The sequence below is a fragment of the Passer domesticus genome, chromosome 1 (assembly GCF_036417665.1).
Source record: "Passer domesticus isolate bPasDom1 chromosome 1, bPasDom1.hap1, whole genome shotgun sequence".
Taxonomy (NCBI): Eukaryota; Metazoa; Chordata; class Aves; order Passeriformes; family Passeridae; genus Passer; species Passer domesticus.
Genome location: NC_087474.1, coordinates 46,196,812 through 46,219,397, shown reverse-complemented (window position 1 = coordinate 46,219,397; position 22,586 = coordinate 46,196,812). Strand labels below are relative to the sequence as shown.

At 39.1% G+C, this 22,586-nt stretch overlaps 1 protein-coding gene across 3 annotated transcripts; it reads left to right on the top strand.

Annotated features, from left to right (window-relative positions):
* The first annotated feature begins 1,211 nt into the window (after positions 1-1,211).
* HERPUD2 (HERPUD family member 2) lies at positions 1,212-21,192 on the top strand. 3 transcript variants are annotated; one of them, XM_064418130.1, is made up of 8 exons: positions 1,212-1,689; positions 6,650-6,727; positions 10,132-10,245; positions 12,159-12,313; positions 17,793-17,915; positions 18,238-18,561; positions 19,765-19,852; positions 20,189-21,192. In XM_064418130.1, the coding sequence occupies exons 1-8, from the start codon at positions 1,543-1,545 to the stop codon at positions 20,348-20,350; spliced, it is 1,191 nt and encodes a 396-aa protein (XP_064274200.1). In that variant the 5' UTR covers positions 1,212-1,542; the 3' UTR covers positions 20,351-21,192. The 3 variants fall into 3 exon arrangements, with proteins under 3 accessions (XP_064274200.1, XP_064274210.1, XP_064274190.1); XM_064418120.1 differs by having other exon boundaries at positions 1,218-1,689; positions 19,738-19,852; XM_064418140.1 differs by lacking the exon at positions 6,650-6,727 and having other exon boundaries at positions 1,214-1,689; positions 19,738-19,852.
* The last annotated feature ends 1,394 nt before the right edge of the window (positions 21,193-22,586 follow it).

Genomic DNA, 22,586 nt, shown 5'->3' with positions numbered 1-22,586 from the left:
CATTAATGAGATAAACAATGGGACTGAGTGCACTCTCAGCAAATGTGCAGATGACACCAGGCTGAGTGATGCTGGGATGCCATCCAGAGGGAGCTGGACAAGCTCAAGAAGTGGACCCACAGGAATCTAGTGAGATTTAATAAGACCAAGTGCAACATGCTACACCTGAGTTGGGGCAACCCCTGGTATCAGCACAGGCCGTGGGATGAACTGATGGAGAACAGCCCAGGGGAGAAGGACTTGGGGGTGCTCCTGGATGAGAGGGGACATGACCCAGCAATGTGCATCTGCAGCCCAGAAAGACAAACGTGTCCTGGGCTGCATCCAAAGCAGCGTGGCCAGCAGGGCAAGGGGAGGGATTCTGCCCCTCTGCTCTGCTCTGCTGAGACCCCTCTGCAGGGCTGCATCCAGCTCTGGGGTCCCAGCACAGGAAGGACATGGACCTGTTGCAGCGAGTCCAGAGGAGGCCACCAAGACAATTAGAGGGATAGAGCAGCTCTCTTGGAAAAAATGGCTGATAGTGGGGTTGGTTCAGCATGAAGAAGAGAAAGCTCAGTCTAGGGTCACCTAATTGCAGCATTCCAGTGCCAGAAGGGAACCTACAAGAAAGCTGGAGAGGGACTGTTTACAGGGGCAGGTAGTGACAAGACAAGGGGGAATGGATTCAAACAAAAAGAGAACAGGTTTAGATTAAATTCACGAGGAGGGAAATTTTTACAGTGAAGTGGTGAGGCAGTGGCACAAGTTGCCCAGGAAAGCTGTGGATGCCACATCCCGGTACTGCTCCAGGCCGGGCTGGATGGGGCTCTGAGGACCTGGTGCTACTGCAAGATGTGCCAGCCCTTGGCAAGGGGCTTGGCACCAGATGATCTTTAACATCCCTTCCAACCCGAACTATTCTGTGATTTGGTGATTCTTTGTGATTCAGTGGCCTCCAATCTGGTTATAAAATAGCATTTCATGACCCAACAAGGACATTTGGGCTAACTACACTGCGGCATTCCCACGCGACGGTGACGGAGGCAAGACACACAAGCCGCACAGCTTTGACTCCCATGCTCAGAAGCATTTCAGCTTTCCAGACGCTGAGACCTTCTAGTGAATGAGCACAGCGACCCGAGCAGCCGGCGAACGCCCACACGCCGTACCGCGGCCCACGGCCGCACCCCCGCCCGCCATCGCGGCCCGCGGGCGCCCCCGGGCGCCGCCCGGCGGGAGCGGCGGGGGGCGGGGGCAGCGGCGCCGCCGCTTCCGGCCTCCATTTTACGCGGCGGCAGCGGCCGGAGGGGCTCGGCCAGGAGCCGTGCGTTCCGGGTGCCGCGTTGCTTCTTCTTCCTTGGGCGTGGCGGACGCGGTTGTGATCTCCTGTGACTGCGGTTCCCGGAGTGCTGGCGCGGGGATGGGCTCCCCCAGCTCCCCCGGGAAGTTCGCCCCCGGCCGCTGAACCCGCCCGGAGCCCCCCGAAGGTTGGAGGGTCGTGTCCCCCGAGAGGAGGAGGAGGAGGAGGAGAGCGGGGCAGGGCCGGCCGGCCCCGCGGGCAGCATGGACCAGAGCGTGGTGGAGCACCCGGTGACCCTGATCATCAAGGCCCCCAACCAGAAATACACCGACCAGACCATCAGCTGCTTTCTGGAGTGGACTGTGGGCAAGCTGAAGTGCCACCTCTCCAAGGTGTACCCCAGTAAGCCGGTGAGTTGTTGGCCAGCCCTTTTCCCTCGCCTGGTCGGGAAGGCTGGCGCTGCGGCGACTTGGGGACAGGCGGTCAGGACTTCCCTTAAGCCTTGTTCGATAAACAAACAGGAGCCCTGCTGCCGAAGAGTGACCTGCGTGAAGGCGATGGCCGGCCCTCTGCTTTCAGGGAAGTTGGCAGTGTAACAAACATGAAGCTGCTCTTTTACGTCGTGTGAGAAGATCGCAGTGTAGCATCCTGAAAGGCGATATCGCTAAAGATGCTTACTAATGCTTCACTTATCTTTTTTTTGGGAACTGAGATTTAGGTATCTCAGTTAACTGAATTTGAGACTGACTTTTGTAAATCCAGAGCACTGGCTAAGAGTTCTGTCTGTTCTAAAGTACAAGTGATATACTTAGGGTTAACACGGTCTAGAGAATTCACTGAGGTGTAGAACGGATAGATGTTGGTTCATAAAATTATTTGAAATGATGTAGTTGAACAACCTCCGAAATTATTTCCTCTTTGAACAGCTATTTTTCTTGAGATTGTGCTGAACATTCTGCTGTCAAGTGTTATACCAGCTTGTATGACAGCTGTGACTGTATTTTGAAACTTAATACCTATAGCTTTTTTTGTTTCTGAGGGGTATACGGTTTATTTCTGATCTTCTCTTAAATTGTAAATGTGGCAATTAAAAGGGGCTATGAAAAAAGCATAGGCAATAGGTGATAATACTGTATATGTGTAGAATGGCAGTCGTGCAGAACAGTATATTTAAAAATTTGTTCCAGAGAACTGCAGCAGCCTGTGGGGCCTACAGCCTGGCTTTAGAAAACACCAGAAGAAGGTGGCATTTATATTTTAAATTATTTTTCACCTAATTTAATAGAAAAATTACTGTCATTGTTGATTTTTTTTTTTCATAGGTAAGTAAAATGTTTGTTTTGTTTCAAAAAGGGTTTCTGCCTTTTGGAGAAAGAAGAAAAGCAGCCAACAACTTGGGCTGTGTCACTGGTACATTGACATCTGTTAAACAGTTGTGAGAGTTTGTGAATATAGTTATTGCTGTGGGTAATTCTCTGTTGAAAGAGCCTATCTGCTGTGGAAAACAAAAATACCACTCCAGCTGATTGCTACTTTGTCCTCCTCACTAGAATTTCCTCCAGTGACGTGTTTTGAAGCACTAGTTTTCTTACTCATCCTGTGAATGATCATGCTAAATTCAGCTCCTGAAAGGAAAGAATCTTAATGAACAAGAGGTTTTCATGTTGCACTGTAGGCTTTAAGCAGTAGTATAGTGTTAAATTTCAGTTTCCTGAAAAATCTTTCTTCTGTTCAAAATAGATTCCTCAGCATGCCTCTCGATATTACATGATTAGTTCAGCATACCCAAGTTTGTTCTGGGTTAAAGAATGGGGGGGTTTCTTAATGAGAACTTCTCAGTAATTCCAATTTAATTTTGATTTACTGCACTTGCAGTTAAAGTAATAACTGAACACAGTATTTTGATTTTACAGGACCTTTCAAATAAAGTAATAACATGGGAGAGGAGGAAGGTGTTTAATAGGATGGCTCCTATGTACAGTAAAATCAAAAAGTATATTTTGGGCTTGATATATTTTGAGTGTTTAAGTGTCCTAATTAAATTTACAATTTGTTAAGAGTATTTAGAAAGCGAGGTGATTAGAATAGGCAAATGAGAAGTTGGGTCTTGAGGTGGTGTTGTTTGGGATTTTTCCAGATTAATTTGTGTAAATTACTTGCCTTAATACATACAAATTTCAAATACAGGCAGATTTAGATTGGTTTACTTGTTATTAAAGTTGATATACTTTGCAAAGTAAGTACTTGAATAAGCTAAAAAGGTTCAGATGGGTGTTAAATTATGTTTGTGATTTTTATTTAAGATTGATGTTTGTCAATACTTTTGCTCCCTGACTGGACCGGTTTTCACAGCTAGAGTACTGCAGTTACAGTGTCCCTAAATGGAATAGTTATGTAGAATAACACATGGCTCTTGTAAAATCAGCCTGGGTGTCTCAGTCTGGCAGAGCCTACCTTCAGTGCATTAACTGCTGCATTGGATACACCCATAAACAATAATTTAAAACTGCTATTTCTCATTTCCCATTTGCCTACAGTTCTAACTAGATGTGGTTGGCTGGATTTTTATTAGCTATGGACGAATGGGAGAGAGGCTTATTGAACTAAAATAATACCTGTCTAGTAGCTGCAACTGTGCAGCTCAGAGATTGCCTGTGTTCCTACAGAGCATTGCTACACTGTCTTAGGTTTGGTGTTTGATAACATGCTGGGTATAGCTAGTTTGGACTAAGCCTTGCAAAAGAAGTTTTGCATGAAAATTCAGGAAAAAATTCCAGACCAGTAGCTCTGGGGGGTCTTAGTTTTGAATACATACATTTTGGATTTTGATCTGCAGACTGTCTCCCATCTCATTCTAGGGTCTAGAATAATTTTTTCTCATGCCATGTGCTTTCTTCTGAAAATGGGGCTACTCTAATTATGTGGTTTGAGGTGTTTTTCCATCACAGTTCAGTGTTTCAGCTAGCAGTGAGCGTCCTGTCCTTGAAGCAGGAGGTGTGGTAGTGAAATTTCCTCTGGCAGAGGATGAGTTGAATGCCTTTTCCATTTACTTTGGCATATATGTGAACTACTGTGTTTCCACATCTATTACCTCTTCTTCCATCTGCATTAAAAAAAAAAAAAAAAGTCCATTTCAGAATTGCAGGCTATCAACCTGAGAATTGCAAGTGATAATCCTTTAGTTCTCGGGTAGTTGTTTAATTTATGAAGGGAGGAGCATGGGGTTTAAGGCCTGGTCTTCCCCATTAAAGTACTCAACATATGTTTAACTTTTTCTTTTGTGGTTTTGTAGGGAGTTGAAACGCATTGAGGGGCTGTTTCAATCTTACCAGTTTCACCTCTGTAACGTACTCATATTTAAAAGTAACTTGCATCTTGTTTGAGGAGATACTTTAATTAGAGGGGCTGGAAGAGGGACTGGTTCATGAGGTACTGAAGAGAACAATTGAAAGTGACCATGTAGAAAGCTCCATCAGAGTAAGACAGGCAAAACAGCATTATAGTGCTATGCTGGGTGATGAGTTAAAGATTTGGAGTTTGAGGGGGTTTTGCTGTTGGGCTTTCCTTGCTTTAAGTGCTTATCTGTTCTTATTAATCTCCAGATAATCTGTCTCAGGACCCAGAAACTAGGATTCTTAAAATTTTTCTTCTGATTGCACTGGTTAGTCTAAGGCAACAAGTCTCCAATTTACAGGAAATTAAAGTTTTCTATAATCTTGGTGCTTAAATTCTGATTTTTCAGTCCTTTCCCAAACACAGAGTGCAAGCTTGCAATCTGCTGGTAGCCTGTTTGTTCTTGAAGGGAGCAACAAAATGGTATACCTTAAATGAAGTTACTGATATGAGTCAGGCATTTTTTTTGTTTTAAATGTAAATAGAAATAGTACAACATTGTTGTTGAATGTATTGCAGTATTTTATCAATTTGAGTTGCAAATAACTAGTTCCCTAGTTGGGAAGACATAAAAATGTTGGGAGACATAAAAATACTGCCTGAGGCCACTAATTAAAAATACAGAAAAGTGCAAAACAGTAGAGAAAATTACTCTTAAATAGAAGTGATAAACACTTCTGCACAGTATGTGGCAGGTTATTTTTTTAAAAAATGTGTTTAATCATGAATGGCTAGTGTGGCTTTGGGAAAAAAGTTTCAGATTTACTGAGTACTTATTAGCATTATTTGCATTGAGTATCTCTGTTTTGTTCCAGTGATGTTACCTTTTTTTCCAAGGAAAAAAAAAACCCAAACATTTTTTTAACATTTCTATCTTCTGCTAAGTTGTTTGGGATCTGTAGAAGGCTATTGCAAGGAAAAAAAAAGTCAAAACTTTTGTGAAAGCTTTTTCTAATCACAGAGATCTGGGGCTCAGCTATTTGTCTTAGTATTAGCGTGAACAAGACTGCAGAGTGGGCAGCAGAAGGCTGAGATAGGAAGAGGAGAGGTGTAAGGCTTGGTGTTTGCATGATGGAGAAATTCTTCAAATAGTTCATGATAATGCATGTTTGTTCCACTAGCGTTAGGCTAGATTTCTTCGTTTAGCGTTTGTTTGTTTTTCTTTATTTTGTTTGACCTAGGAAGCTCCTTGTTTTAGCGTACTGGACATCTTACTGTAGGACCTAAAATGGTTTCCTTTCAAATAATTGTGTTATTATTTCTGTTGTGTGGAATAGTCCAAAGTTAGTAAAATACGAACAGTATATAATTTGTTAAAAAAAAGTCTTTGTTTACAACACTAGATTGTTTTAAACTGTGAAACTGTAAGAATAGGAAAAAAGCTGACTGAAGTTGGATGGCTACCATACAAAAAAAGCTTTTGCTGATTCTTGCTTTTTAATGCTTTCCTTCTTGTTTTTTGTAATGATGTTGGTTTTGGTTTTGTGTCTTTTTGGTTTGTTTTTTTTCTGCAAGGGGTTTCAGGGTGGTGGCAAGGATTAATAACAGAAAGTCCTTGTTGAAAAAGACTGAAATTTGTGCTCGTCTGTGTATTTTATTTGGCATTCCATTGTTCTGCTAACTTTCTTTGCCCCAGCCACTTTTCCATCTATATTTTCAGAAGGTGACTGGGACCAGGAGCAGGGTAAAGAACAAATCACTGAAAGATGGGAATTTTTGTACTGGAAAGTTTTCCCGACAAGCATTTACCCTTAAGTGTTGTTAATTTTTACAGCACTCTTGCTGAGTGCTTAATAGCATAATTCTTTCTCAGAATTGATTTATGAGTTGGACTTGTGAAGCCGCTGAAATGTTTTTAAGTCTGTCTGTTGGTGATTGGACTTAACATTTGCAGATGAGAAAATTCCTTTTGTCTCCAGCTATATACCTATGCAGCAGCAAAAGAGCTAAATTCCTTTCTTTGTCCCCATCTCCTAGTCTACAAAGGATCAGAGACTGGTGTATTCTGGCAGACTGCTTCCTGATCATCTGCAGCTGAAAGATGTTCTCAGAAAAGTAAGCTTTATATCAACACCATACAATATTTGATCAAATCCTGTTTTTTGGAAATAGGAATTTAGATTTGTATTATTTAACTTAAAATTGTCCTTGTTGTATTGAGAGATGTAACCATATAATGTTGATATGTTCTGGAAAATGTATTTTCAAGTAAGACTTGCGTGTAGGATTATGATACTTGTGAATTGAGGAGGTGTGTTTCCAATTGGTGGGAGAGAAAGTAGGCTATGCTAAGTCCCAAGCAAGTGATATGTTGTATCATAGAATCATGGAATGATTTGTGTTGGAAGGGACCTTATAGATCTTCTAAGTTACAGCCCTCCTGCTTTGGTCTGGGGCACCTTCCACTAGACCTTCCATTGCTTAGAGCTCCAACCTGGCCTTGACAGTTACCACTGTCACATAAATGGAATTTTACAGCATATTTGTGTTCATTTGTGACATCATTTAAATTCTCAGAGAGGTTTAAATCCAGAATTTATGTCAAAAGTGGAACTTGTATAAGCAGATAAACAGTAATATATTAATTATGGAGAACCAAGAATTCTCAATTCCTGAATAATTTCCTGGGGAGGCTCTTTGTTTCCTTGGTTTTAATTTGGCAGCTGTTAACCATTTCCAGTGATGTTTGAAACTTTGGTTCTTGCTCTTTTCATTTCATACTTTAAAAAAAATTTTGTTGGTTCCTATTGGAACAAATAATCCTGTTAGTCTAATTTTGGATTCTTCAGTCAACATTTAGATCCCAGTTCTGAATATGTGTGACATCTCATGGAGGAAGTCTTGAAATACATGCTCTTGGTTTATCAAACTGGCTCAAATAGCTTGGATTGATGATACCAAGTAATAAGGACTTCATTAAGTTAGGGAAGTTATTAAAAATGTGTAGAACAAGATATTTAGGGTAGATTTTAAAGAACTTTTGTTTCAATTTTGATGGTGACAGGAAGCATGATGCTTTATGTTGAGTTGTCTAAATTCTTTGTAAACAGCTCAGGATGAATCAATAGCTGTTACTGGGGAAATGCCTTGGGTCCTTGTACAGTTTGTAATCCTATGAAATATATGAACTCCATAATATAGTACCTGGCTGTCGGTAAGGATAGTTTTCTGTAATGTATTGAGGTAAAAATTAATCTACAGGCTGCAAGAGTGTGTGGGTCACATTTTAAAACCTCTGTGGAGGAAAGTTTCCAAATGTGGATGGTGCTTTAGTGAAAGTGGGCACCTGAACTTCAGTATTAAGATGGAGAAACAGATGCAGAGGAGTCTTAAGTATTGCTTCAGCAGACTAACACGTAATAATCTTTATTCTGAAATAGATTTTATTAAATGGGATTAAACTTCTTACCAAAGAAAATATTTGCAGTTTACTATGTACAGGATTACTAGAAAATGGAAGCTGGAGTATTGCAAACCAGCGTATGCCCTGTACTGCTTAAATGTTCAAGGAAGTACTTATAGAACTTATCTCAAAGCTTAGTTTTGCTTGCTAAGTACAAAATTAAATCCAAATTCCTTAAATTCACTTGGCCTACTTGCCACACACTAGCTTTAGAAAACAAGATTGCAAATTTTGTTCATGTGCTAGATGAGAAACTTTGTAACTAATGTTTTCCTTCACCATGCAGGGGCTGTACTTGACTTCAAAGTATTGGCATAATACTTTAATATCATAATGGCAGTTGGGTGTAGTTAAAGAAATTCAGCGAATTTGGAAACACACCAGTCTTAAGCACAAAGTTAGAAATTTGTGTTGGGAGAAGAGGAGTTTTTGTGCTAAAGCTTTTGAGAGCTTTTGGAAAAATATGATTAAACTTAAATTCAGTCTCATTCTCTGCCAAAATCTTCCTACTGGATTATCTATAAATTCCTAATATTATCTGAGGACTTAATAAATCGATGAGTCTAGCTGTGCGATACTTGCTCCTTGGTACTCACCAGTGTCATGTCACGGATACAAAATGCCTCAAGGCTGGAAGTTGGGACACTCTTCTAGCACAGTGTTGTCCAACACCTTTCATAGGAATAGAAGTGTGTTACAATAAACTGCCACATTGAATAAAGCTGTATGCTGCCTGCTAACCAGTGGTATGTCCAGCTTTCCTTGCCTTTCCCAGGGGCATAAATCCTTATCTAGGAAGAAGGTGATTAGTTAGGTTAAAGGCTTTTGACGTGGCCAAAGTGCTGATTACCTGTGTTCAGTGCTTTCTGATCCTTGCTCTCAATGACTGGTAGGAAATTACACTTAATGTAGCAGTGAGGCTGTGCTTGGGGTTAGGGGCCGTTTCATGAGGAGGAGTTTAAATGACTGAGTGTTCATTGGCTGTGCTAGAAGTAATGCACAGTGGTGTATAAAAGCATTTATCTAGTTTTCTCGATTTCTAAAGATCAAAACCATAAAAATGGGTAAATGGCTGTTATAGCACATTTATATATAGTTTAAAAAAACCCCTCCAAATGCAGATTTTCTGAATGTCATCTCATTAAAAATGGCAGCTTGCCTGCACTATGCTGATTTCAGAAGAGGATAGAGGGGTGTTTTTGTTGCTCCTCTTGTTTAAAATTTAGTTACTGAGGAAGCTGCAGTGTGCAATTTAGATATGCAGGCATAGCTGTTGTGTTGCTATGGCCATGTAAGGGAGTGTTTTATTGGTACAGTGAAATGGCTTCAGATTGAAGTTATGGCCTTCAGATTTGGGGTGAGCATGTCCCAGCAGAATTGGCATGGCCTTGCTACATAGCTTCAAGTGGTGGCATACCTTTGCTTCCTCATTTTCAAATATTAGGGAATACTCAAGCCCTACCTAGCACTTTGAATAGCATTCCATGAGTATGGAATATCTGCAGGGGCCCTTCAGTTGCATGTCAGGCTTAAGCCAAGCTTAGTTCAAGCCTAACATGCAGTGGTGAATGCAATGGCTGGTACATTGTTCTTGTCTTGGTCTGCTTGTGGAATTCCATTGCCTATATTTTCATGTACCCTGATGTCTCTATTCAATAACACTCTTCATAGACTTCAGTGCAAATGTAAGCATTCCTAACTTTAGGTAAACTGAGCCCTGTAAAAGTTGTGAGATTTTTCCAAAATAATAGTTGAAGCTTGTGATACAGTTCCTCATGCTTTTCCTGGGGGTTTTTCCATTGGTTCTGCTATACTACAGCTTTAGGGAAAACTGGGATAAAGTCCATGTTCCATATGTTATTGTGGACAGCTTCTAAGAAGACATTTGTGTGAAACAATAGGATTCTCTTGTTCTGGACTCAAGTGTTGCTTTATGGTCTCTTTTGTATACTGTTTCTATAGTGCTTAGAACTGTGAATTTTTGAAGCCTTTTTTTTTTTACTTGTAAGTTTCTCCAATGTTGTTGCTTTAGCTCTTTGATTTCTTTAATTTTTAGCAAGATGAATATCATATGGTTCACCTGGTATGTACGTCTCGGACACCCCCAAGTTCTCCAAAACCCAGCACCAGTAGAGAAGGTCACGGAGCGTCAACCTCCAGCAGTAGCTCAGTGAGTTTTTTCATACACAGGACATGAATTCCTTCTACTCTGAGGAAACTTGCAGTTAATTTATCTTTTAACTTTTTATGTATGTCTGTAAAATGGTGTGTGGAAAGTAGAGCATGCCATACGAATTTGTACAATTAGACTTGATTATTTAAGGATTTTATTTTAAAAGATGACCTTTTTTCAAATTGCAATATTTATGTTTATTAGATGATAAAGCACTACTTTTTTCAAGCTACCTTTTCTTTTTAACACTGTATTGAAAAGTACACTTTCCTTTCTCTTCATGTCCCTGTATCTTCGGCAGAATTTGCGGAATGTATTCAGAATTTTAGAACAACTAGTTGAGATTTACTTTGTGAAAATTTAAGAGAGACAGTCAAAATATTGCCATTTTCATGAGATAAAGGAGGAACATGGCCAGGTTTTTTTCTGTTTGACAGGAATTGGCCAGTGTTTATGGATGAACTTGGAGCTAGTTGTAGCATCCGTAAGGCAGACAACAGTAGGAAGTGTTCTTAACACTTTTATTAGTTAAATTGTTTACAGAGCATGCTTGTTTATGGTGTTTTGAGCCTTCCCCTCTTCACACCCTCCAAAAATGATGGTCTTTGGTTGTATTGTGTTTTAAAAGCAGTGTTGAACTTTATTTTCCAGAATTGGCAGTATCACTAACCAGCCCTTGAAGGTTAGTCAGAAAGGGATATGTACAATACCAGTGTAGGTATGTTTCATCTGAGGTGTGTGGATTGTCAGCGTATGGGAAATGCCCTTTGAAGCTGTCTTCATTCTGCTGTTGGTAGGGCTTGTGTCAGGCTGCTGTGTGACAGTCAGAAACACGAGCAGTTTAAGCAATGGTAGAGAGGGGACTGTGGCTACATCTTTTCAAAGGCTGTATTTATAGTTCTGTTTAAAGTCGGCCTGCTTGGCAAGTGTTTTATTGCTGTGTACATCAGTTGTCAGTGTAGTATTTGAATGACTGTACTAATGACTGCCTAAAGCAGGCAGTTTGCAAAGTGCTAAGTTCATAATACTTTGGAGGAAACAGCCTAAACCCAAAGTTTGAATAGCCTTTGTCCTTCTATTTGTTTTTTATTTTTATTCCTCCCCACCTCCACTGTCTAGTGGTAAATTTTTCTTGTGTTCTTTGTGGTATAGATGTCTTAAGTAATTGCACCTCCTCACTTCCTGAGTTGTCAAAGTTAAAGAGGATTTTTTACTAAGTAAATACTACAGTAATTCTTAGCAACAGGATTTGGGGATTTATTACAACTGAAATAATGCATCTCAATGGCCCATTGTAATCTTGTTATGGTGACAGTTTAGAAGCCAGGTATCAGAGGTCTGACATTGGTTGCAGGTGTGTTCCTTGGAGCCTGAATAGTTCCTAGATGTTTCCCTATTCTCAGTGATAGCCTCCTTCCAGCAGTGAGCGCAGCAATTTGCATTTGGCAGCTGGCACAGTGAAGAGGGTGAAGAGTAGAAGGGGTAACTATAGATAAGGATGGAGGAATGGTGTTTTAAGCCACTGTCTCTGAAGTCAGTCATATCCTAACTTCTGTTAACAATAGCCACTAGAATTCTTGTTCCTGCTAAATATTCTTTCAATTAACTTTTAGTTTGCTTCAGCTTTTTGAAACTATGATTCCCAATGACTTGTGGTTTTCTCTGGAAACTATCAAGTGTTGAGTCTTTCTGAAAAGTTTTTTTTTCCCCTCTTGCACCTGAGTGCAATTTTGAATTTCTGTTTTTACTAAGGCTTGCCAGAACCAATAAAACCACAGAAGACTTACCCAGTGTTTACATTCTTATTAAAACTTGTGACAAAACATTAAAGAAAGTAGTTTTTTAAGACACAGTAGTAAATTTTATAACTGTGCCAAAGATCCACAACCTTGATTTTATTTATTTTTAAGAATTTAGACCGTTCTGGATCAGCTGCTGCCTCACCCACAAACCAAGAAGCTTCTACGTCTTTGAACACTAGTGCAGATGGAGTGAGGCATCGTAATCTTCCACAAGCACACAGCAATCCCATGCCAAGCCACCAGTTCCCTTATTTAATGCAAGGGTAAGTGAGACTGAAGCAATCCTCACTCTTTGATACTCTTTACAGTGCTTTAAATGTTCAGTTGCAATTAAGTTTCTTTCACAGTCTGGAAAACCATTTGCCTAGTTCACCTTGAAGCATAAGTTGCATTAGAAAAGTTTTCATATGAAAATTAGTGTTTTTAGCCAGGAGTCAGTCAAAGGGGATGTGCTCTTAGTGCTCTCCTTTAGGCTGATTTTTTAATATTTTCTTTATGCCTCCTGCCCTCAATTTTCTTGGACAAGTGAAGGTTTAGTATGTCTTGTGGATATAGTTAGTAATGTAACTGATAGAATTATTTCTTCTGGTTGTCTTTTCTGTCCTTTATTTTAGCAATCAGCACTAAATTCTTAGAAGAATATGATGGTTTCTAGTTTTTTTTAACACATAAGAGATGTAATTCTTAATTTCTCCATATTTGATTCAACTGTAGAAATGATATGCAGGTGTTTTGAGTACTTGTGTATCTACAACAGAATGTTTAAGGATTTTCATACATACCAGTGAAAGGTAACCAAATCTAGATAACTATTAAAATTCTGTCGTTTATGCTTAAAAAGCAGCTTTAGGAATTTTAACCCATGTGACCTTAGCAGCTGCTTAAACGTGTTTTTGTTAACAGCAGCAGTAGTAGTAGCTTTTTCCAAGGGGAAAACAGGAGGATGGTGTGTTCTGAGATGATACCTGTCATTTCTTCAGGGAGCACTTTCAAGTTTCCTTTCTGACAAGGTGTTCTCCCAGTGCTGTATAGATTCTAGAAACCTACTTCGGAGAATGTTGAAACAAAAACCCCTAAAACATGAGTGTGCTAACAGTAACATTGCTTCTGTTGCTGGGAAGAAAACAGATGCCAAGAGCTGTTAAAACATAGCAGTTTCAGTTTAATTTACATGCTCTCATTAGAGTTAACTTAGACTTTCCTCTTCTTGCTAGTTTTCATGCAAGTTTTCATCTTGAGTTTGTTAATTTTTAATTATCTGAAATGTACTATCTGCTGGCAAGAATGGGCGGAGGCTTATGTTATTCTGACTGAATGCACCTTCGGTATGACGTGGTCATACTTGCCCTTCTGACAAAGCTAGGTGACACCAGGTTGACTGTCAAGACTGCTGTTGGTGTAATGAATTAATTCCAGAAGCAATTTATTATGTGTTGTGTGAATGACTAATCTGTAAGAAGTTTTAACATTTTTCTAATTAGCTTTTCACATAGACATATTCTGATTGAGTTTTTGTAAAGTGTGGTAGACTGAATAGGCTGTGGACTTCAAAAAGACAGCAGAACCATTACTTAGTCTTTGGGCTGAATTAACTTGTGTCAGTTTGGGAGACATTGCAGTCTTGGAAAGAAGGAATAACTTACATTAAAAATACGAAGACTGTGACTTGCTATGTCTAGCATATAATGTGGATTGAGAGGAATAGACTTTTTGTAGACTGAAAGAAGTGCTGAGAACTTGACATGACTGTACATATTTCAGGGGTTTCAGTCCTAGTTGGACTATTTCTAGCTTAGTTAGCTGGAATAGGGTCTTGTTTGTGTTTGTGGTGCATTGGCAGTGCACCCAAATCACATATTTCAATTTTGTGTAATCCAGAAGGAATCCAGATGGTGTTCCAAGATCATTCTGTGTTGCAAACGGAACTGTAGTAAGAGCAAGTGACTGGAGGTTTCCAGGAGTGCATTCCTAATCTGAACAGAAATGCCAAAATAAACCTCAATAATCCTAGGCCTTTTTTTGAAAGCATTTTGATGGAATGCTGTCAGAACTTGAAGTAGATCTTTGTAGACGGTTGGGTATTGGCTCTGCTCAACTTGAAATAATCTGTGCCCAGTGCCTGCTGGATTCTGCTTGCTCCTTTAAGAACCCTTTTTAATGCTTCAGTAGTCTTTTCAGATGCATCTGCTTTTGCTTTTAGGCTCTGCTGCATATTCCAGCAGTAAGAAATTCCCTCTGTTTTTTTAGCTGTCAGTTAAACATCATTTAAGGCAATGGGGATCTAGCTTTAATGTAATTTATGTGCAGATCAAGACTTGCTAGAAAAATGAAGATTCATAGCTGAAACTGGTGTTACTTTGTTGATTTTTCTTTTATTTTCATGACTAAACAATTTTTATTCTAGCTGCATGATGAAATATAGGCCCTACTGATAGGGAAAGATCTCCAGGGGTTTGAAAATTTATGTAAGGGCAGTTTCCTTGGGTATTTTGCAATGCTTGATTGACTTGCACAAATAAGTAGTGTGGATGTCAGATGATTAAATTACGGTTTTGATGTTTTTTCAGTTCCTGGCTTAGAGCTGCAGTGTGAGAGTTGAACATACTTTGGGAAAACAGCATTTAGTTCAGATTGTTGAAGTATTACAGGGAAAACATTTAAAACCTTCTGTTGCTTTTAAGCTTCTGCAAACGCTGTTTTTTAGAAATCCAAACTTGAGGTGGGACTGGGGAAGTAGTTCATGTATGTACCAAGTGATTCTTTAGTTGTGGGGAGCAAGCACAGCATTGTCTGCTCCTGTGGACTTTGTTGGGGATCAGGTTGTGCTGCACAGGTACCAACAGAACACTATGGGCTCAGCCCTGACAGGGCTCACATTTCAGACTGGAGAGCACTTGGAAACAGTAAACAGACAAGAGACATCAAGGCAGTGGAATCATTTGTCAAATGTGGGTGGCCCATCTAGTGAAATGCTTTTGTATTGTGCACACAGTAATGCTTGAAAGCAAACAACAAAATGACATGCTGACAGCATGCAGTATATCCTGGCACATAAATACATTGCTGCATCAGTCACCTTTGCCCCGTATTTTCTTCTGAGTAGCAGGTATCATAGCAGAGGATACTGAAATACCACCTGAAGTTGATATCCCAGGCTTTTAAGTCTGAATAAAAATTCTTGTTTTTTTCACTAGTGGTGAGCAGTATCTGTGTGATAACCTTGCTTTCAAATTCAGTGCTGCTTTGGGTGTCTTCCACAGACCAAAATAAGTAGTTTTGTGCTTTTTAGCCATCATGAGAAGCACTTTGTGTCTTTTCAGAATATTCTGAAGCTACCTCTACCATTTCAACTGTTTTCTGGCTTATCCAACTGTTCTTCTGTTGTCTGCTCTGCTTTGTTCTCCAGTCTTGGAATGCCTGTACAGATCCTGTTTGCTTCTCTGTTCTTACACTGTTGCTGCCATTCTTTTGATATACTCTGCTTCCTACCTCTTTCTCCCCCTTTTGGAAAAAGATGAGGAGAAAGTACTGTGCTACTTTACTTTTTCCTTGAACAGCAAGCTGCCTTGCTTTGCTGAGGAGATCCTCTCCCTTTTTGGAGGTTCTTCTCACTGAAGTACATTGTTACAGTGTAAAGAGTTGTTTCTGAATTTCATAATCTAACTTAATATCGTGGCAGCTGTAATAGCTGTATAATTGACAACATCTGCCTCCATTTGATTTTTGATGAGTGAAGAAAATACTGCTATACTAGTTAGCATTCTAAGCCAGAAGGCAGTTGTAAGCCAGTCTACTTTTGCTCAATTAATGGAGCCAAGTCTTGAAAAATTAAGTCTTTCTTCTCAAAAAGTCACGTCTTCTAGAAAAGCTATTGGAAAAAAAAAAATTAGAAACCACCACAATATTTGAATGTGAAAGAAATCATGTGAAAGAAAAGAGCATGACATAACTGAACTTCTGTGGTTTTTCTTGACTGGCTTCTTAATCTACTATTAAGCTTTAAGGCATCAAGAAAGCAGCTTTCAAAAGAGTTTGAAAGAAAGGCAAGGCTCAAATCCAGTAATATTTCTAAAAGATGTATCTGTGAGAGCAAGCTGTTAGCCTAAGGCCTCTCAACTTTTTTTGAGGTCAACATAGCAGTTACAAGGAAGAACCCTAAAATCTGTATGTGAGAAAAGGAAGTGGCAAATTCCTTCAGAACTCACCCAGGCAAGTTGAGTAGTGCTGCTTTTAGCTGACTGAGGTGGAAGTGAGTGGTCCTGCCTGTTCAAAACCCCATCTGATGCTGTACCTGCTTGAAATTGAGACACCGTTCAGTGATTTCTCTCAGCACAGTATTTAATGACACTCATGTAGATTATTTGAATCATCTTTACATTTTGACGTCAAATGCTTTGGGAATTGTGGAGGAGTCTTATATCTCCAAGTGTATGCCAGTTCCAGAGATAGAAAAACACATTCTTTTAGCTTGCAACTGTAAATCATGATTAATGTTTTTCAACAGTAGCTCCATGGCCTTGCTGTTCCAACACATTAATTATGCATAAATAAATATTATCAGCTGGGCTACTAGTTAATTCTTTCAATATTTGAAATAAACCTTGAATAATGCCTGCGACTGTCTCAGTTTGTGTTTGGTATCAGGAAAGTACTTTTGCTTCTTTTTTTCCCCCCCTAAACTGTTGCCAGAACAGGTTATGGCTAAATGCAAATACAACAGTTTTAGCAGAGGTCATGGAGTTGCATGGCAGGTTCTTGTCCAGAATTACAGTGCAATACTTATTCATGTGTGACATGGAAAAAAGATTTTATTGTCTTCCTCCCATCTTTCTTTCTGGGCATGTCGTGAATATCTGAATGCCTGGTAGACTAATGAAATCTCTTGGTGATATCTTTGCAGGGAGTGCCTTACTTAGGGAACAGGTGTAGTCTGCAGTACAATTACAGCAGTCTCAGCTTTTGCTACCTGCAGTCTGAATAAACTTTTCTTCATGCTTTATACTCTCATGCTGTCCTGAAAGATGTCCTGGTTTACTACATCAAAATCTTTTGGGAAAGAGTTGGAAATCTTGCCAAAACATGCTATATGCTCTAGGAGGTAAGAGAGGATAAGAAGTCTAATAGCAGACAAATCCAAACATAAAACTTATGTACAGGAGTTTTATCTCTCTTGCATGTGAATCAGAATCAGATATGCTTAAAATATTGAAGGGGGGGAAGTAAATCCTTTACAATGTTCTTAGTTGCAATCTTCAGAAGCTGTATCTGAAAGATTAGTTTGTTGCTTTGCTTATGTTATTTCTTCAGGTCTCTGATCACAGTGATATTTCAGGTATTGCTTCTAAAAGAAAGCTGTAGAAGATAGTAAGTTTTCCCTTTAGATCTCCTGTAGACCTTTAAGGATGACCTCTGAATTTGAAAGGAATGGTATGAAAGAATTTCTGCAATTAGCACAGTCTTGAAAAATGTCCAGCATTGTTTTGTCCTAGAGATGCAGCTAGTGACATACTAAGTAAAAAAGCAAATATTCTTTCTATGGAAATAACTTCGCTTATTCATTTATTTTATGAAAATATAGTGCTTTTTTGGAATTGGTTGGATGATCTCACTATGTTATTTCAGTGTGTTATTTTAGGGGAACAAATGAGACGAGAAATGCTACTTTAATTGTTTTTTAATACTAGCACGCTTTTTAAATGTCACAATTCAGAGCTGAATATTTTCCTTTAAATCGTTTTCTAGCAACATAGGCAACCAGTTTCCAGGCCAAGGTGCTCCTGCTGGATTTTCTGTGTATCCTGCATTCAGTCCCTTACAGATGATATGGTGGCAACAGATGTATGTACGTCAGTACTACATGCAATAGTAAGTCTGCATTATCTTAGTACTGAGCTCCACTGGTGAAAAGAATATAATAAGTACTTTTTAAAAATGTGCTTTAAAATGTCAGTGTTTATTTTGTCTAGCTCTGTTTTATACTCTCTTTGATACTGGACTTAGTTTTGTCCAGCAAATTATGAAATCTAGTCTTGGACTAGAATTAAATTAATGTCTTAGTAAATAATACTCTACAGGAAAATGCAGTTTGTTTTGACATGTATTACATCTGGTATTGTAGCAAAGAAGACAGGCTTAGTAATTATGGTACATGTTTTTTGACAAACCAGGTTTATGTTTAAATTTTTAGCCAAGCTGCTGTTTCAGCCCAAGTGACTTCCGGCACTGAGCCAGCGAGATCTGCAGTTGCCCAGGCTGTAAATTCAGACCACGCTCCTGCAAATGAGCCTGCAGCAGTGCCAAATGTAGCTGTCCAGGAAAACAGGCCTGTAAACCAAAATGTTCAGATGAATGCACAGGGTGGCCCAGTAGTGAATGAAGAGGACTTCAACCGGGACTGGCTGGACTGGATGTACACGTTCTCTAGAGCAGCAATTCTTCTGAGCATTGTATACTTCTATTCTTCTTTCAGTCGGTTTGTCATGGTAATGGGAGCCATGCTGCTGGTTTATTTGTGAGTACAACAGTTGAGTATAGCTGCAGATCTGAGATGTGGAGTATGGTGCTAATGTTTATTCCATTTAAAATAAAAAGTTATCCATGTGCAAAAATTTACACACTGCTACTTTACAGTAGGATATGTCTGTTAAAAAAATGAATTTGAACAAGTAGAGAAACGGATGTGAAGAAAGTAATTCTCAAAACGTTTTTACACTGAGTTGGATACCTCCTGCACCTGAAACAATGTTCTTACATATTGGTGATAATAACTGATCAGTATTGTTGAAATGTAGCATTTTGGAATGAAAATTTAGAAAGCAGGGGTGTGAGGGGTGGAAGCTCATAGGTCAAGCATATACTTGCATAAACTTAAACTTATTGCTTGGATATCAATTGCAGAGCAAAGCTCATATATATTTCTAAAATAATGTATAGAGTGTGTGCAGTAAGTTTTCTTAGGCAGAGTTAAGGCAGTGGTACTGTAATAGTGGGGTACCAGATCTGGTAGAATTACAGAAATGTAAAAATTTTTTAACTACATGTCATAAAGACCTAAGCACGTTCTGTGTTTAGTTGAGAAATAGCAGTGCTGTTGTCATCGCTTCCTTTTGCATATGAAGGTACCTTAATGATGTAAATAGAAGTGGAAAACAGAAGTAATGCTTGGTATTTTGGACTGATGTCATTCACTGAGAGTTTCCTTACATTGTAGTCTCAGTCCTAACTGTTCTTTCATACCGGTAAGGTAATTGAAATCAGAATATAGATGCTTGGAAACGTAGGAGAGGCTTGTTTTATTTACAGTGGTGATGTGATTCAGGCATTAGCTGAAATTGAAATTGCTTTTTTCCACAGCAAATTGAATTTAAACTAAGAAAATTAAGGATGACTTTGAAAATTTACTTAACTCCAGTACTTAAAAAGGGGGCGGACACCCGTATTCTACATATTTAATCACCCAATTGTGGTACATTATTTGTTTTCTGGAACTGAGGGCTGTGAACAGCAAGACCTTAATGCAGACATTGAAGAATAGCGATTCAGTCTAGAAGGATGAAATACAGAAAAATAGATGTAACCTCATTAATTTGAAAATACTTACAGAATTTGCTGCAGTAGTTAGCTGTAGAAGAAAAATCTTTGTTCCTTTCAAAAGAGAGGTTTTCAACTGTTCCGCTTTCTTACATAGACACCAAGCTGGATGGTTTCCCTTTAGGCAAGAGGGAGGCCAACAACAGGCAGCCAATAATGCAGAAGTGAACCGTGATGGGCAACATGCAAATAATCCTGATCTTGAAGAGATGGTGAGTAAGGGCAGACATGTCTTTTGAGACTCCTATGTATTATATTGTGAAGTATGCTGTGGTGCCTGGACAGAAAGCCATCTTTTGTGGAATGGAGTTGGTTTAACCAGAAGGCTTTCAGCATTGTCCTCAGGTTGTGCCTGCTGCTTAAATTCTTTATTTCTCCAGTCTGACCATTACTGATTGTCTCTACTGCAATCACAGACTTTCTTCATGCTAGTTACTTCAGGAAGTTGTTCTGAGTGAAGTCACTTAATGTAGGAAGATACTGCTGGTTACCTTGTGTCAGAATTCTGAAAAGAAGCAGTTGAATTGCTTCAATTTCTGTTTTTAAAGGAGCGACTTATGGATGATGGGATTGATGAAGACAACGGAGACGATGCAGGTGAAGATGGCAATACAGAGCAGCAGCCTGGATTCATGGCTTCTGCTTGGTCCTTTATCACAACCTTCTTCACATCACTGATCCCTGAAGGGCCTCCACAGGTTGGCAATTAAAGTGGAAAAGGAACTGTCAGGCAGCCTCAGTAGCCATACGTAGAAGTGGAGCAGATCCTAGAGAGCGTTCTAAATACAGTGCAATTTCTGAAAATTTATAATGTTATCTTTTTGATCATGGTGTACAAAAATGTGTATTTTTTTTCTTTTGGCTTTCTCATGCATTGAATATTTTAAGCACAAGTGGACTACTAAATGCTTTCTTTAAGATTCTTCTTTTTCTGAAGAATAAAATGTAAAGATATTGGTCTTCCATGTTTTGTTTTAATTTCAAATGTGTGTTACGCTGAGGCAAAGAGCTTGTATGTAATCTGCACCGTTACCTCTTTAAGGAGCTGTTAAAAGTATCGATGTTGACAGACCTTTCCAAATGCTCTCTGTTTACCTGAGTAGCGAGTCTTGTGTTTGATGCAGGGTATGAATTCTCACATGGGGTTTGGAACTTATGTAATTCCTGAGAGAATGCAGTTAACACAAGGGTTACTTGTTAATGGCATGTTGTCTTCATGTCAGAATGTAGTAAGCTTCTTCATTTAAAAAGCTGAGAGCTTTTTCTTGAGACTGTACTGACATTCATTAAAGTTGGAGGTATTTGACAGCTCTTCAAAGACAATTGGCAGTGATGGGATAAACCTTAAATGTTTGATACATACAGTACTTTTTAAGGAGAATATAGCTGTGCTAGGGCAAAACATGTACATTAGGTTTTTTACTAAAAACTGTTATGGTAACCCTTTTGGATGTTTATATGCATATTTGAATGCACATGGCTAAATTGTGCCTCCTTAAGGATGAGGATATGATTAATTTGAGAGTGTAATAAAGTTATCATGGTGGCATTACTGACAGTGACCAAAGTGATGTGTTTATAGCAGCGTCTATACAGTTATGAGTATGCTCTCAACAGCAGGCTCTCTGTATTCTTTAACTTCATTAACCTAATTAAAACTGAGAAAAAGAAAATGGTACATGAGAGAGTAGCAGAGTGCTATGTCAGGTTTTTGGTTGCTTTCCTTAATCATAATCAAGAAGGTACATTTGGTTTTGTCCTTAATTTTGAAGTTATCACATGCTCTCTAACTTAAAAATGTCTGCAAAGATTCTGTTACACTATCACCAAAGTAAAGCCTGTTTGACTTCAAGTACAGGGCAAAGCTCTTGAATATTGTGAATGAGTGATAAATAGGGATTTATTTTTTGCTTGCTTTTGTTAAACTGCTATGCAGCAAAGTTTTAAACCCAAAGAAAACCCTTTAAGTTTGACAAGTTTTTCAGAGGAGAAGTAGAAATGTAAGTCTTAAAAGCATCAGTTATGTTATTTGCGGTGTGTAGCGGTGATAAGTCATTTTTAACTACGATGTTTTCTTCCCATTTTTACTACAGTAAGCTGCTCTCAGTTTAGGTTCTTTACTAGATATACATAAAATTGGTAGACCTTGTCCACAAAACATTACCTTTTTTAGTTTGGCAGATGAATCTAACTTGACTAATATTTAAGACCTGCTACAAAAACTTTTGTTTTTAAAAGAGTGTCACAAGTGTCTTGTATGTAATAGGCCTTACTTCTGGAATACATTGAAGAAGTTTAATCTGTTTGACATGTGTGTTCTCCCTCTCACTTTTACCAAAGTTTTTCTCTTACTATTTTTCTTTTTGTCCTTGTGTTAGCATACTTGTAAGCTGTGCAGTTATGACCTGACGGTATCCAGCTATCAGCAGCCATTTGTTGCTTCTTACTACTGTTATTCAGGCTGGTTTGTTTTCCATGCTGTAGGAAGCAGTTGGTGGCAGCTCTCTGCTGTTAGCAGACTAGATTAAAAAAGCTGCTTATATGCTGTTACCCATGGTTTGGTTAAAAGGTGTAGAATTATCACTGCTGATTTGTATTTAGGCAAGGATAAATTTGACAGGTTTCACAAGGTTGAAATAGTGAATTGAGAGATTCTGGTAGTTGGTTGGACATTGAGGGAGATGTTCTGTGAGCTTTAACCTGAACACAGAGCTGAAGTGATGCATCACAGAGGCCACACTTCCATAAGATCATTAAACCTCCCAGCTTCCACAATTTACCAAGATACAAGTAAGGAAAAGCAAAAATATGGTTATTGAGAAAAGTGAGTGAGAAATAACAATGGGAAGAGTTGGCGGCAGAGGAAAGCTACTGGCAGAAGCAAAAATAAGGTTGTGATCATGATTAAATACAAAGCAAGCATTGAAAAGGAGATTGAGGTAAGAA